We start from the raw sequence: 16,137 nt of genomic DNA, 5'->3' as shown, positions 1-16,137 counted from the left end.
TCCGATTGAAAATATGAGGGAGGGCAGTAGTAGTAAGTAGCATTAGAACATTCACTTTCAAATACTGAAACACAAACATGCAAGAAAATCTCACTCTGTGAGCCTGGTTATGAACAGTTAGACGCTCCTCCCTACACACTCACCTATCGACAGAGTTGGCAGCAACGGCCGAGAACCCGTACTTCCTCTGGAAGAACACTCTGTGGGAACAGACATGCAATCAGTAAACATATGTAGTGCTAGTCAACGCACAATTGCTGCTAAGCCATTTAAATGCACATATCATAGCCACGGTACTCAAATAATTTGGGACAGGAACAACTAAATCTTACTACGCCAAGCTTTGCTGGCATGACCCACAGCGTATGGGGTTTAACGAGGCTCTTTTTAGCTGCCTTGCAACCCATTTGCTTTTTGTTATCAGCAATGACCAACGACAGCAGCAAATGACCGTGGCATCGTCCGTGACGCCTTTTGTTGCTACGATGTTGAGAGTCTTCCTAGGGTTTGTTGCTGATTGCACTGCCCAACATTAAAGCATGTGCAGTCACAATGAATATCATCACTGGTAACAGCTTATCACATCAGCCATATTTCAAAGCATCCAAGGTTAGAGGCGTGTGATTAACTTCCCAACACTGAAATGGCTACCAGGTGGTGGTTGCAACCAAGAAGTTTCTTAGGCAGGCATTAACCACCGCACTCCAATGAGGCAATCGCTGAAAAGTGCGCTATTTGCGGGCATTACAAGAACAAAGATTTCACACCAGTGGGGGAATGTAGCGAAAACTGGTGGCACGATGTCGCGTCACCATCTCTCATGTGGAACTGACTTGGGGCATGCGTGCACTACTTGTTTTGGCTCTTCTGTATACACCTTCGGTTTACAAAGTCTCTGCTGCAGCCCCGCACACCAATGCAAGCTGCGTAGAGTTGTGGCAGTTACACAAGCGCCGGAACTTGGAAAAGGACGCACGACCGCCGTTCACTAACTATACTGCCTCAGAATGCCAGGTTGCTCACAATGCTGCTCCAGGAGCCACTCGGCATGCCAAGAGACCCGAACCGATCCATGAATTTTCGCATGAAAGTTACCAAAGGCAACAAAAGGAGGGTTAGCATTTGCAGCGAAATTAGCTGTGAAAAGTACTGGTTGCACCACATTTATTATTCATTTGATATGGGCCCATGAATGGCATGATGCTTCCTTGCTCAAAGCAGACCTGCTTCTCTCATTTTTTTTACCATATAGACCAGACAAAAAAAAATTGTAGCAGGCACTGTTCCCACTTATGAAACAATGGCAAAAAATTACCAAGCAGATCTTAAAGGGACAGACAACCGATTTTTGTCGAGCATATATTCTCTATCCCAAATGAAAGGGCATCACTTAAAGCACCTTAACCCTTTGAGGGTCACGGCCGTACATGTACGGCACGGCATCGGCAAACACTTTCAAAATGGTCAATGACGTACATGTACTTCATTGCTTGTATCTTTAAAAAGTGGGCGTTTTTCACCAACTTCTCTTGCCTGGCATGTGCTGCCACACTTCGGAAATACGTCAAATTTTTTTCTTGCGCCGGTGGCTCTTTTTATTTTTTTATGATTTATTTCAGCGGCGCGCCAACTATCGCTTGTGCATCCGCTAACAAGGGGACGCGCTGGGTATCGCCCACCGGGTACCCGTGCGCCTCTCGCTTCTTGCGCCTGCCACAGACCAAGGTCGCCTGAGAAACTGATGAGGCTCTTTTCTCGTTTTTTTTTTTTTTTGTATTTTATGAGCGGTGTGCCGTCTATCGCTCCTGCATCCAACCGCGCGCACCCGCGCGCGCGCGCAGTGGCTGGTTTTGGTATTGTCCTCTGGGCGCTTCCCGCTTTTTGCGCCCGTGAAACTGATGTCTATCCGATTTTGATTCACTCAAAAGGTGCCGGCTTGTTACTCTCTCGTTTTTATTTAGAATTTTTCTTGTGTAAAGCCATAATAAACCACACGTATGTAACAACACAAATGATTTTTTTGTCACTTTACGGTCACGCAAAAAAATTTGATTATTTTTTCTGGATATAGATTCGTCCGTAGAGTTTAAATCAGCAATAAAAAAAATCGACCCTGGGGGGACGCATTTGGCGAAAAAATTCGACCCTCAAAGGGTTAACGAGAAGCGGTTTTGCTGAAAATGCCTTAGCACTTTTTAAATCGAAATTTTTAGATCTACGAGCCGTATGTATCCTCCCAAAAATAATGCTGGCAACCATGACATACAGTAGCGTGGCAACATACGTTTGTCTGTATGCAAAATAAAAAGCGGTATTGAAAAACTTGTCCCCAGCTAAAAACATTGTGAATCGTAGGCTTTCTTATTCCTTTATTTGTTTTCTTTATAAATTCATGAGTCTATTTTGCCCGAAGGCGCCATCTGTTGTGATGGACGATAAGTAGAATCTGGCTTCACGTTGTGGGGGTTGGAAGTTTGATTCTCCTCAGGCGCGTCCTTTTTTTTTTTCTTTAAGCTGCCTTGGCGTATTTGGAAACTGAAATCGAATATTTTGGCAGAACAAATGCCCCTGACTCCGGCAGAATCGTCAAAGCTCCTTCACTGGGTCTGTTTACTGAACGCTGCCGTTGATTCTGGGCATGGAGGCTCAGTTAGCCACACTGAGAGCAACCCAGCAGCGACAGGTGGCGTGTCTTAAAAATTTTCAAAATAACGTTTAAAAATGCATATAGAATTTAAACTTATACAAATACTTGTGTTAAAAGGTTTTTAATAAGTGAAAAATGTTTCAGCAGTTACAGTAGCTGCTAGGTTTGCAGGCCACGTGACCGGGACACATATTGTAGTGTCAAGTTTTGACACTATGAACCGCCACCCTTCCGATTTAAGAAAGTTTGCTGACAAATTAAAATTATTTCCACCAATTTGTTTATGAATTGATCGTGGTTATCGGGCTACAAAAAACTCTGGCTTTCATATGAGCTACAGAACATATACGCGACAAAAATCTGTTGTCCGTCCCTTTAAAGGACCCCTGCAATGCTTCCTTTACAGGTACTTTTCTGGCCCTACATCCATTCTTCGTGTCGTTCAGGTACAAACGCAAAAAGAATTATCAGGATGGCTGTGGAAATAAGAAAGTTATTCAATATTTATGTCTAAAAATACAAGCAAATGCTGCACTGCCCATGTCACACCCGAAGCCTCTGCATATGACAATGCAACGTGGGGACCCTACGCACCTTACGATTGGCAGAGCTTGCAAAGTTTTTTATATGTCATTGTATCTACCAAACGAGCCTAAATAATGCTTCAGGTCGTATTTTTTCCTTAGATGAAGCATAAAACTTAACCTTGCATAGTAACAGGGGAAGACACTACTGTCTGCTTCGGGCACTTGTGTGCCCTTTCAAGCCGTGTTACAATGAGCTCTGGAAGAGCTACTTTCTTGCTCTCTGCATTGCCCGATGACAGGCGTCTGCGCGCTTCGCTAAAATGCATGCCAAATCGTCTGTCTGCATTCCACATGACGATGTCTATATGGTGGATATCGGCGTCGACGCCGACGCTGATATCTGCCGAGCATCGCAAAGCAGCAAGCAGTGAGTATCGCAGCGAGCATCACAAAGCAGACGGTTGATTCAGTGCTTTCAGTCTGGCTGGAGTGTCTCAATGTTCAGAGACTTGCTTCCCAGCGACATTCGGGGGCCATGCTTCTGCACTGGGAAGTGCAGTTCCGTTCACCGAAAAACACTTTTTTTTTTATCCTTCAGCAATCGGCTGCCATGAGACAAATTAAACCAAGCTATTTTTGTTGGAAGGCTGTAACCAAAGGCAACCTCAATTCTATAGTGGGGCTTTCCTTGGCCTGCGTCGGGGATATATGTGTTAAACGAGGAAGCTCTGGCTTAATTTCTTGTGGTATTAGCATGATGAGGCTCATCTGCAAGATCGGTTTGTGATGAATAAATGCTACCGCTGCCAGAATTTCTGAAACACGACAAAAACTGCACAAACACTCGCAGATACTTTTTGACACCCAGGCATTTTATGCGAAGTTCTTGCACCTTGCCCATGGGCTCCGAGTGGTTAACACATCAGGCTGTGCTTTTGGAGGTCAGTAGTTCAACCCCGCGAAGGCCCAGAGTTTTTTTTTTTTTTTTTCTTCATTGCGGTTACCCCACTATATAAAATGCTAGACGATGTGCCCTCCACATAAATCGGTTGTCTGTCCCTTTTTAAGGCATCCAATATAACGCCTGCCAACAACACAGTCTGGTTTACTCCAGCAGGGTCACTGGGAACTCGGAATGTGTTTTCAGCCCAATTCAACAGCACTGTGCCTGCAACAAAGTTTCCCGTCTCAGTGAGTGCAGTACCAAGTGTTAGCCGTAACCTTGGCATTTATCCCACAGGACCTAACGGTTCCATGCCCGGCCAACCCAAGCACAGTATCCAACTGAAGACCTCTTCAGCAATACTCACGTGCCCAGGCCGATGAAGGGAAAGATGGTGACATAGTAAGCGACGCAGATGAAGGACAGCAGCCAGAACGTGCTGGGGAAGTGGCGCACATCAGTCAGCTTCACCACCTCACCTGCAAAAGCAGCAGAACACCATGCATCAGGCGCAAGATAGAGCTGTGGAACACGAAACTTTAGCTTTGATTTCCCCGTTCTGCTTTTGAAAATTGCTCTTCTTTAACGTGCAAAGCATTAATTGATTGATTGATTGCAGGGTTTGACGAGCTGACGCAATGCAGGCGATGAGGCGCGCCGTAATGGAGGGCTCCGGATTAATTTTGTCTTCCTCATATCGCTTGCGTCGGTTTGTTGGGCAACATTAGCGACAATCGTCGGTCGGCTCCTCCATAGTGACCTCATTAACATCAGCATTGAGGGAAACCACCTTGCATTGCTTCTCACTGCCGTCACGTAGCCCGCCCACCCCAGCTGCGCATGGCCACGGGGTCGATGTGGGAGTTTTAAAACAGCCGTGCCAAACAACTGTCGAACTCTACGGAATAATTCATGCACAGTGGTCGGCTTTTCTTTGGGGGGAAGGCTAATATAGTTCGTTCTATCCATTGGCAGGTCAATTTTACTTCGTAACAACGAGGTTTCAAATGCATTGTTCTCAATGAAGATTTCAAGAAGAATTTAATTTACTTTGTTATATCCAGTATTTCATTAAATCTTGTTACGTTATAAGGTTTGAGTGTACATAGCTTCGCTGTAAAAATCAGGCACCCCTTCGTCTAACGACGACAATGGTTGAATGCGAAGCTTTCTCATGAAAGGAGCCATGAAGAGAAAACAAAAGTTTGTTTTATTCGAAAGATTAGGTGTTTCATAGTACCCCAAGCGCTTTCCCGGAAGCAAATGATGCTTTATTCACTGATAAATAAGGCAATTTAAGCCAAAATTTTAAATCTCCCGCTAAAATTGAACATTCCGTGACGTGTACAATGGCGTCATAAAGCCGGTCCATGAAACAGATACTTAGTATGTCGACTCCATATAGCACCCACACGCGGGAGTCGATCGAGACGGCGGCCATTTTAAAAATACTAGTAAAACCTAGTGCACCCGCAGCCCTAGTCATGGAATCGCCTGATCCGGAGAACAAAACTCTCGCCGAGGAGCTCGGGCTTGCATTTAACAACCTCACACCACAAAAACGCTCAATGCTTCTAAGTGCACGAGCGGCAAGGGTTGTGGGATACGCGGTGGACGGGAAAGCGACCATTCCGCGATAGCCACAACAGACGAACGCCCAGCCGTCGGCACCGCTGCCTCGTCAGCCCCGTCGCGACGGACGAATATAGACTGGTACGTATGTTGATTACGGTTAATAATAGTTCAATTTCAGTAGCAGTATCACTTATGCCAGTTGGCCGGTGTCGTGTATGGAAAGCCGTTCGCGCGAGCTCTCTGCTTCGACCAGAAAGATACGAGCGTCAATGCGCGGTGTTTACGGCATTTTTTTCCCCAAGGTCAGAGCGATTTGACGAAGTCGGCAACGAGCGCCAGCATGTTCCAGGAGTGAGCTAACGTAAGGGTCCCTGCCGTAACTGAACAAACTGAAGTTTTCAGTGGTTGTAAACTGGAAACGAGCTCGTAACGACAGCAGCAAACCAACACCATTCGAAACTTACGCGACGACAGGCACTATCTCGTCGCTTCTTGCTGTTCCTTACTCCCCTCGTTTCTATTTTTACCTTTGCTGGTTGGCGATATGACGGCCAACCTCCTGTGAAGGGATTACGATACGAAGCAAGGTCGCGGCTGTGCGTGCTGGAACGGTTCGTTGGCCCCGAAGAGCCTCGAACCCGAAAATTCGTCTGCGCGACGGCGAGATGTCGAGCTCGGCCGGCGCGCTAGTTTCGTACGCATTGGCGCACACGCTTGCGAGTTCGTTCGGACCTTCAACCGTTTACTCCACCGTTCTTTGTCATAAAAAGAATGCGCAGTATGTTTCACGGGCATTTAGCTCGCTATGCAAGCTGTAAGCCCTGCCTAACATGCGTTTGCTTTTGCCGGCCTCCGCCAATCGCAGAGCTTAGCCCATGTGACGGCATAGGTTCTGTTGCGGGAAATGAGCTGGTGGGTCGCATGACCATTCCCGTTTTTCCTAATTATGTAGCTTATTTGAGCGAAGTTTGCGTTATAAGTGGTGTCGTTATGGTTCTAACGAGGCAATCTTTCGAATGAACCAAACTTGTGTTTTCTCTTCATGGCTCCTTGAAGTATCATTGTCATCTTCACACTGTGGGGCGCAGGATTTTTCTGTAATTTTGCACATTCATGCACCCCTCTCCAAACCCAAACCACTTCGATTATGTCAAATGGAGCAAGTTTTCTTTTTCATTTCAGCCGTTTTTGCGTTACAGATATCATCAGTGAGAGCACTAAAGCTTCACTTAAGAAAGAAACATGAACCACCTCAAGCACCTACTGTGCCTTCATTGCTTCTCTTGCACTTGACGAGCAATGATTCCCTTTCCATCAATGCAAAGGAGAGCCCCCTCACCGCTCACGGCGTCATCACGTCCCAAGATGCGTTGTGCTCTACGGTCGAGCACAGCCAGCACCACGGCACACAGCATTGACATGACACACCAGGAGGCAGCTGGAAACAAAAGGAAGAGAAAAGAAGCTCAGCAAAAAATAAATTGCACCGAATTGGCGATTCCAGTTGCAATACTTACTGTGGCTTCATAACTACCCCAAAAACCATCCTGGCAGAACAAAGGCATGCAAATGGTGTTGCCAGTTTAATCCCAATCAGCCTTCACAGGTGCTGAGTTTTCGCTGTCAATGGTGATGCATGCAGCACAAAGAGCAGAATTCATAGTGAACTTTTTAGATGCTGTGCAGGCAGGCTTTACCTAATGTACAACAAAGCCTGTCACAGGCGTTTGTACTTTTACCAATCACTGAATTTTGTTCTTGTGTTCTTTGCTTGTCGTGAATGATTTGTATGCAGTATACATTTTATATATATCAATAAACACAAATAAGTGACCGAATTGATGCTTTTCTTGCAACTTTAAGGCAAAAGGACGAGCAAACAGTTTGAGCTGGCAATTCAAAGATTAGTACTGAAGGTGGCAATAACATTGAAAAGAGACAAAGCAATACTGTTGCTACCAAGCATCAATGTTTCTCTGGTAAGAAAAGCAAAAAGCAGAAAGCAGAAAAAAGAAAGAGCAAAAGTTCTCAGCGAGCTCGTAAAGCGAGACCTGCATACCAATGAGCAGTGTAATTCCAAGTCCTCCCACACCGGGGTACACCTTGGAAATAGCCGCGTACAGGAACGGCATGGTCATAAAGTTGGCAGTGCTCCCCTGGAAGCGGAAACAGTCGATTGGGTAGATGAAAACATACACTGCCTGCAGAAGTCTCTATACAAGCACAAGCTCGCCATTGTCGACTTCCACAAAGCAACAAAAGTGCAACGTGCAAGGGTTGTACCATTCTATCAGGAGGTTCTCTCAACCCTAGCAGAAAGCAAAACAATAGAAAGAGCTAGATGGGGCCTGCGTAAAGACATAATCGCAAAAAAAACAAAATGTCCACCGACTTTGGTGACCAGAAAATACTGTGCCTTGAGGAAGGTGCCTGTGTTGAGCATGAAGCAAGGCACGCTGCGACAGTCCGGGCTTTACTGTCAATAAGTCACATAATTGCCTTTTTGCCGCACTTTTCAAGAGTGTATGCAACTTTATTCGACGCCAAGACAATATTGCCAAAGGTTTCCCAAGCAATGTGAGCATCTGTCAACGAAAGCTTTGCTTCTTTTGGACAGCCATACGGGAAGGGTCCTAGTAAGACATAAACGCTGACAATCACAAGCACCTAGTTACTTTATTCAAGTATGACAGTGAACTTGACTTTATAGCTCGTTAGATTCTGGCATTGTCCTTATCTCACACCACTTATCTGCAGTGTTGTAATGTATCCCGTTAATTATTCCCAGTTACATGTAGTATTGTATCTCAATTACTCTTATTTGTGCCTCTTGTAAATGCAACCAAGCACTCACATTTTATGCTCTGTTGTATACTGCAGTGGTACTACTGTATGTGTTCTACTGCCTTTTAAGCTATTCTGCCTTGTAGTTTGCCTATTGTGTTTTATAAAGCTTGTATTGTTATTGAATTCATGGACCCAGTCACATTCCCTACTCTGCTACCAGCCAAAGTTAGACATCAAGGACCAACTCCTTGTCACTGGTAACGCAGCGTCCATCTCGCAGAACACAGCACCCCTGCCAGGTTATTTGACAGTGAGGAGAGTTCTCTGTTGTGTCACCGACCATGAATGGCCTCGGCAGTCAAGCAGTGGGGCTCTTCGATTTACAGTCTCGGACTCACCGCAGACTCCCCGAGGAGCAGTCCGGCGTTCGATTTTCCCATGTATCCCTATGACTTCGGGGAATCCGCAGACTCCCCACGATGAGTCCGATACTAAATATAGAGCCCCAGTGAAGTTTTGTAAGGTCTCTTGAAAGATTGTGCTTTGTAGCAGAGGTTGTCACTGGCAGGCACCAAAAAAGGGCACGTAATAAAAATGTTTAGGCATTAAACCTTTCTTTTAACATCCTATACTCCCATTTTCCCACCTTTTTATAAAGTTAGCATTCAAAAGGGTAGTGTACTTAAAGCAGTTCATGTGGCGTCCATTACAGGGTAATTTTTTTTAATAATTATTGTAGGGTTTAACGTGCCAACACAATGCAGGCGATGAGGCGTGCCGTAGTGGAGGGCTCCGCGGATTAATTTTGACCACCTGGGGATCTTTAACGTGCGTCGAAATCTCGTACACGGGCATTCTTGCTTTTCACCTCTATCAGAAAAGTGGCGGCCGCCACCGGGGATTGAACCCACGTCCTTGTGCTCAGCAACACAATGGGGTAATCTGTCCGTGTCTCATTTGACTTCGTGAACGTTCTGATGTTGGATGTGCCACTCACCAGCCTGGAGATGCTGAGCTGAAGTCCAAAGACCGTGTTCAGCTCCTTGTCCTTGAACCAAGCCACTGAGTAGGTGTTCTGGGCAACTGCCAGAGATTCACCTCCCACCCTGCGTGAAGGCCGGCAACTGAGTGAAACACCCCTCACAGCAAGAAAATGCACTGACACAGGAGGAGATAAGGAAACACGGTGCCAACGATAAGGCTTCCAGGTTTTCCCGAAAACAAGCACACAAAGTGGCATTTGTGCTACAGCTGAACTCCAAGAAAGCATTCTGCATTGTGCCTAATACTTCCACTTTTTACAGTGTACAACACTACTCCCTTAATGAAAGGGACATTACAGGGCTATCTACCAAAGAACTGTAGTGGGGATTTGTGTCTTCATCTTGGTGAACCAAATGAAGCACCTATGCTTGTAAAAATGCGCTGTAGGTGCACCAACAACAATACCTCCATGATAGCGGTATGCATAAACACGCACACACAACATTAAGCGTGAAAATGTTGCTTCGTAAATACATAACGCACTTTAGAAGTTCTCTCACACCTCTGTTTTCACCCATGCCACCTAGGAAGATGTGAAGGCATGCCAATATGTTTTTTATTCATGTAGCTGTTGTACATCTAAGAATATGCTACCAAATGTGAACACCATGAAAAAAACATGCCAAAAACGTTTGAAGCTTACATGCTAGCAAAGTTTATATTGCCGTGAAGCATATGTTCACACAGAGGATAGTATATAGTATATGTAGAACCTACATTATTGCAAAAAAAAAAAAAAAAACTGCGCATTGCAAGTCTTACTGATGCCTAGCTCACATAGAAAATGACACATCATTTGCTCCAGACCACAATAATTGCAGTTTGTTGGTTTACATAACAAAAAAGAAAAGGCTTTGCAGCTAAGAACCGCCATAAACTTCCCTGTATACCCGGTGCTACTGAAAATAACTTAGAAGAGGACATACCCAAAAATGAATCTTCCGAACTGCATCAGCCAGAAACGATTAACAAAGGCTCCCATAGCGAATACAATCTGAGGAAAAGAGAAAGAGAAAATATTAGTGATTTTTTTTTTATAGCACCACAGTTCGTTGCAAACGCTGATGAAAATGGGTACTTTTATTTCCAGTATTGCGTTGATTGATTGATGGTTGGGTTTAACACGCCGACGCAACGCAGGCGATGGGACGCGCCGTAGTGGAGGGCTCCGGATTAATTTTGACCACCTGGGGATATTTAACCTTTAACGTGAGCCGAAATCTCGTACACACGGGCGTTTTGGCTTGTCGCCTTCATCGAGAAGCGGCCGCCATGGCCGGGAATCGAACCTGCGACCTTGTGCTCAGCAGCACAACGTCTTAGCCACTGAGCCACCACGCACTATTGCATCGAGCGGTTTTAGGTCCACAGAAATGTTATGCTGCAAGTTTAAAAGAATTTCTATTCATAGCCTGTAAACGTTAAAAAGACACTTTGGTCCATAAACAAGTTGGCCCATGAGGGGAGAAGATTACCCACTAACATAAATACGAATATACAACCCTGGGGCAGTAGCATTTATTCAAGAAAGAGCTGTGAAGGCAACACAACTATGCTTTATTCGAAATACTGGGAAGCTCATACCTCGTTACCATTTTGTTATAACAGAAGATTTGCAACCATCGCTGAGGGATTAGTGTTTAATGGGGTCGGTTTCAAATCACCTGCTTACTGCACCATAATATGACATGGCAAGGACCCTGCAATGTACTTAGTGGAGCGGCCAAAAAAGGGGCAGTCAGAACACTTATTCGACACCTTTGTGAGGAAAGAACTTTGGATTGCCGATGATGAAACCCAGTAAAACTTTGCAGGGCTTTTCAGTGTACAGTAAGCATATGCTATGTAACAGCGATGGCTTTGTTCTTGCCTCGGGAGATAAAAGCGGCTAGAATTGGACTTGAACTTCCCCTTGAGTGCTTTCTAAGGAAACGGAAGGTGCAATTTGTTCGCAATTCTTTTGACCCCAAAGGCAGTTGCGCTAGAGCGAGAGCTACTCAAGAGATGGTGCAGCATACTTGTGGCAATTAAAACTAATTCTGCTTCTGCTATTTATGCACCAGTTGTAACCACATTTAGCGCACAGGTACGTTTGACTATGAAAATGTCGAAACAGAAATCAGTTTGTAGCTATCCTGCACAGTTTTGAAGTCATAAATGTATCCTGCTTAATTTGTTCATCCCTCAATGAAAGAACTCAAAGCTGAAATTTCTATTCTTGTGCCACTGCATTCACAAAGGCATTTTGTGTGCAGTACAGCTGTTCATTTATTTTTGTATATCAGTAAGCATCAACAAAAACAGCACAACATTCATGCCCTATTCAACGGGTGAAAAATGTGTGTCTGCTGAAAATTTGTATATGCTTTTTAGATTTGTAGCTACAGAGCCTGGAAAGAGCTAATGAACAGCTTTATAGCATACAATAGGAGGGTCGCACTTGAGATCATCTGGTAGGAGCACTACCGGCTCCTTTGTATAATTGTGCGTGTATGGTTGTGCTTGCGGCGCGTAGAGCACTCTCGCTGGCCACCCTGGCTGTTTGGTGCCCAGAGCTTCTGCAATTTTGCAAACATTACGTGGCTCAGTGCCAATGCTTGTGACCTGAGCAAAACAGCAAAGCGTCAGTACTTGGAGAAAATACCACTATGCAGTGGCTTAGGCCCTGAAGACAATTACGCCAAAGATACGGTGTGGGATGTGAACTTGTTGCCACGGGTTGAGTTTGCGACATCAGCGACAACCTTGTCCATGATATTTGCTTTGTTATGCAGAAAGGCCTGAAAGCATACAAAAGTATGCTTTATGCACAATTACATAATTTAATTACGTGGCAAGGGCATGGATGCAAGAGCCACGCGTCAAGGGGTTAGTTGGCCGTCGCATCACTGCCAGCAATGTAAGATTTGTGTACACTGCCTTCGTGCAGCCTTCGTATGAAAGATGCTCACCGTGTGGGAGCTTTAGCGAGTGCTGACAGATGTAAGTGGTGACTGGCACTAGAAAAATGCCTAGCTCACTCACAGAGCAGCAGCAAATGTTTTGCTCTTTATGATTAACCTCGCCCGCACGTAGCTGCACATTTTGGAAAAAAGACACTTTGTGATTGATGGACAACCTTTTGCAGGTGCTGGTGATAAAAGTAATTCGAATACGACAGGCACACATCTCTACCATAGCCATGAACTGAACATGTGACTTAGTAATGTGTAATGCAAGCACCAAATGAAACGCGAATAGTTGTGCCGCGTTTAAATTAGGAAATGCGGGTGGCTTAAGTAACACATTAGCTCACTGTACAACTGTTTGGCCTTTGGCTGCACACTTTTAAAATATTGGTTTTAAAACACTACTTCCACTGGGCTGTGCCTTTCCTCTCTTTTTTTCAGGTGTGTCATCCCCAGGCGATCAGTGACAAGGCGCGGTAGTGCAGATATTGGTCAATAAAACATTCGCTGCACACGCGGTAGTTCTTTACCAGATAATTGAAGCCCTTGCAGTCATGACAACTTCCGATCATCGCGACTTCTTTCAAATCTTCTTGCACAGGTTGCAGACTGCCTTCGGTATGCGAAATGTAACTTCGCCGACATTTTCGTTTCCAGTTTTTTTTTAATGGCCATCGAAGCCGCAAACAACATTTTTAACCATCTCCGCCCACATTATAAGACACCGAGGCCGGCACCACAAACAGTGTAATCTTTGACCGTGCTGGTGGGAGCAAACGCACAAATGGCGTGTGAGCCTCGACACTGGCAGCGCCATCTGGGAGTGTGATGGCCGTGAAACCCTCCTACACATCTTTGTGAAACCAGTGGCACAAGAGTTTGAAGAAATTTAATCTTTATCAAGTTCCTTAATTATGGGATGAACGCATTCATAACTTGAAAATTACACAAGATGGATACAAACTGTATACTGTTTTGACTGTCAGTCAACTACACTTTTGCACCAGGTTTGGTTAGAACCTGTGCAGAAATTAGAGAGGGTGTTTACTTGCCTCATTTTCCCTTAAACGTGTGACAAGCTGTTTTTTGCTAATGAAATGCGTCAGCAGCTTTAAGGGCTTTTTAGGGGGCAAATTTTCCAAAACGGCAGCCTTAATTTTGAAATGACGGCTGCCGGCTGCGCTCACTAGGCAGGCAAACAACCAGCCACTGCCCGATTATCTGAATTTAATCATTAGTATCTTCGGCAGTGACCACCAGTTGATTACTATTTGTGTAGGCAAGCTGCAGCCCCAGTTTATTGCAAACCATCCCTGTAATAGCCATCCCAAAGCTCTCTCTCTCTTTGCAGTCATGGGCGGTAACTAGTTACTACTAATGCGTTACCAGAGAAACCAGCTACCTTTTTCAGTGACTGTGACACTGTTACTTTTCTGTATGGTAACTGTAACAGGAAATACTGTTAGTTACTCTTTTTTATAAAAAAAGACCCAACAGCAACAACCATTAGAGGCCAACGTATAATTCGGGCTTTCCATTTTTCCGAACTCCCTTCTTTCCCATATCCTCTCCACCTTTCTCCATTCCCCTACATGGCTCCTCTTGCAGTTTAAAATAGGAGGTCGCATAATTACACCTAGGGTGCATCCATAAAGTGTTGATGCAACAAAATGAGGCGCACGCAACGATTGTTGGTGTTGGGCTTGAGTGTGCCCCCCTTTTAACTTCCCTTTGTCTAAAGTTTTACCACGTGCAATTCTGACTTCCCGCATGCCTTCATACGTTTCTATTGAATAAACTGTCTTTGGTTTGTGATGTATTACTTGGTTTTATACAGTATCGGAGAAGTAATGACGTTACTTTTTTACAATAACTAACTGTAACATGTTACTCTTGGAAGCTCGGTAACTAACTGTAACAAAGTTACTTTTTTGGCTTAGGTAGCTGTAACTGTAACAGGGTTACTTTTTATTGGTAACATGCCCGTGACTGTCTCTTTGCACAGTGCTGAAGTTGAACTAGCCTCTTTGCAGCGCAGATCTGCTCATCTACTCTTCAACACAGGCATGTGCAGTTGCACCTGCCTGGTGTCAATGACGAATGCAAAAGCTTGCACGCTTTGCTGTCAGTACAATGTGGGCTGCACCACTGGCCTACATAGCCCAGCCTTGATCTACAATCCCTCCCCAATTGTGTCAGTTAAGCACTTTAGACATATAGGACAAAGGACGTGGCTTGCCTGCCCCACGATGATAATCGTAGCGAAAAGGAAGGCCCCGAGGCGAATGCCAAACACTCGGTCAATGAGAAAGCCTCCGGCAAAGCAGAGGACGGTGTTCGGCCATGAATACCAGGCGTACAGGCTGCTGAACTCCGCTGCCCGCACGCCCATAACATTTTCTATCTGGCTCTGCAGGGCACCGGGATTGTCAAAGCAGTAGTAGCTTCCTGCACAGAGAGATGCGAGAAATGATGTAGCAGCGAAAATTGATTAACATCACGTAGGGACTCTTTAAAGCCACACACACACACAAAAATAAAACCCAGAAGAAGGATGAAGGTTTCAAATTTTGGAAGTTGTATATGCCACACTATATACGCCCATCGAAGCTGCAACTGAGCCAACGTTTTTAGATTACCTAATCTAAAAACGTTGAACTGAGATATGACAAAGCAGGTGTGGGGTGCTGCGGATTAATTTAGGGCGTGTGCGGATTTTGAACTTGCGCCGCATTCTCGACACCGCAGCGTTTTTTTATTCTTCCCCTCCATCCAAAAAAAAAAAAAAAAAAAAACAGCCGCCGGGACCGGGATCGAACCCGCGTCTTTGGGCTCAGAAGCAGAACTCCTTGCCACTGAGTCACCGCGTTTAATGAATCCATTTCTTCAGTTCACTAACCGCCCACAATGTATGAACCATGTGACGGGGGGACGCTCCTTACAACGCAAAGAACGTGTAGCTATCTACCGAGATGATCGGCTTTGCAGATAACTAAAGCCGGTCGTTGATCATTCCCGCAGATATTTTCAGAACAAAAGGAAAGTCCTTCCAAGATAAGATACGTGCCAAAGAACCCACCTCCGTTGTATTCTATGCTGTGCAACTAGCGCGTTCTACTTTCCCAGCACAAGAACGAACCAGATATCGTCTTAGCTGTTGGGTGTTCATTATTCGTGGTCGCTCTCCGAGTCACACAATTGCTCTAGCGACATTTAGTGACCTCAAAATAGCTTAACAACGCCAACTGCCATATGGAGTTGACACAAATACTTCACACGGACCGAAGCGAAGGTAGTTGCTGTACGCGGCTGTTAGGCATTTCCAAGCTCACTGCATTTCCTACGAGTCACTGCGTTGCCCAAATGGCCAACTCTATGGCACCTACCCTTAGCATTTGACAAGGCGACGCACTACTTACCAAATGCTAGGAAGCAGAGAAAGACGAGGACAATAAGGCGGTGCGCCCTGGTGCGGGGGTCGCAGAAGGCGCCGGCGCAGTTCCCAGAACTGAATGTGACTTCATTTTCTTGCGCCGCGCCTTCGTGGTCGGAAGCCACTAGTCCCGCTGTGTCGGACTCCGTCATCCTCCCGCGGCAACAGCAGCAACACCTCTCACGTGCCTGCGCGGGCTCTCAGCTGACAGCACCAACTCCCCCCACTCCCCT

At 45.4% G+C, this 16,137-nt stretch overlaps 1 protein-coding gene across 1 annotated transcript in view; it reads right to left on the bottom strand.

Annotated features, from left to right (window-relative positions):
- Positions 1-16,137, bottom strand: part of LOC144170189 (lysosomal dipeptide transporter MFSD1-like) — a 25,549-nt gene extending 9,412 nt beyond the window's left edge. Inside the window, exons 1-8 of the mRNA XM_077699815.1 lie at positions 15,891-16,137; positions 14,711-14,919; positions 10,450-10,517; positions 9,477-9,585; positions 7,752-7,848; positions 7,032-7,130; positions 4,485-4,596; positions 144-200 (exon numbers count right to left, since the gene is read on the bottom strand). Of these exons, the coding sequence (XP_077555941.1) occupies positions 144-200; positions 4,485-4,596; positions 7,032-7,130; positions 7,752-7,848; positions 9,477-9,585; positions 10,450-10,517; positions 14,711-14,919; positions 15,891-16,056 (917 nt within the window). The 5' untranslated portion in view covers positions 16,057-16,137. The remainder of the gene's footprint in view (positions 1-143; positions 201-4,484; positions 4,597-7,031; positions 7,131-7,751; positions 7,849-9,476; positions 9,586-10,449; positions 10,518-14,710; positions 14,920-15,890) is intronic.

The sequence above is a fragment of the Haemaphysalis longicornis genome, unplaced genomic scaffold (genome assembly GCF_048455015.1).
Source record: "Haemaphysalis longicornis isolate Haplotype H1 unplaced genomic scaffold, Haemaphysalis longicornis Haplotype H1 scaffold_2, whole genome shotgun sequence".
NCBI lineage: Eukaryota > Metazoa > Arthropoda > Arachnida > Ixodida > Ixodidae > Haemaphysalis > Haemaphysalis longicornis.
Note: the sequence above shows the minus strand (reverse complement) of the source record. Positions and strands in the feature narration are given on the sequence as shown.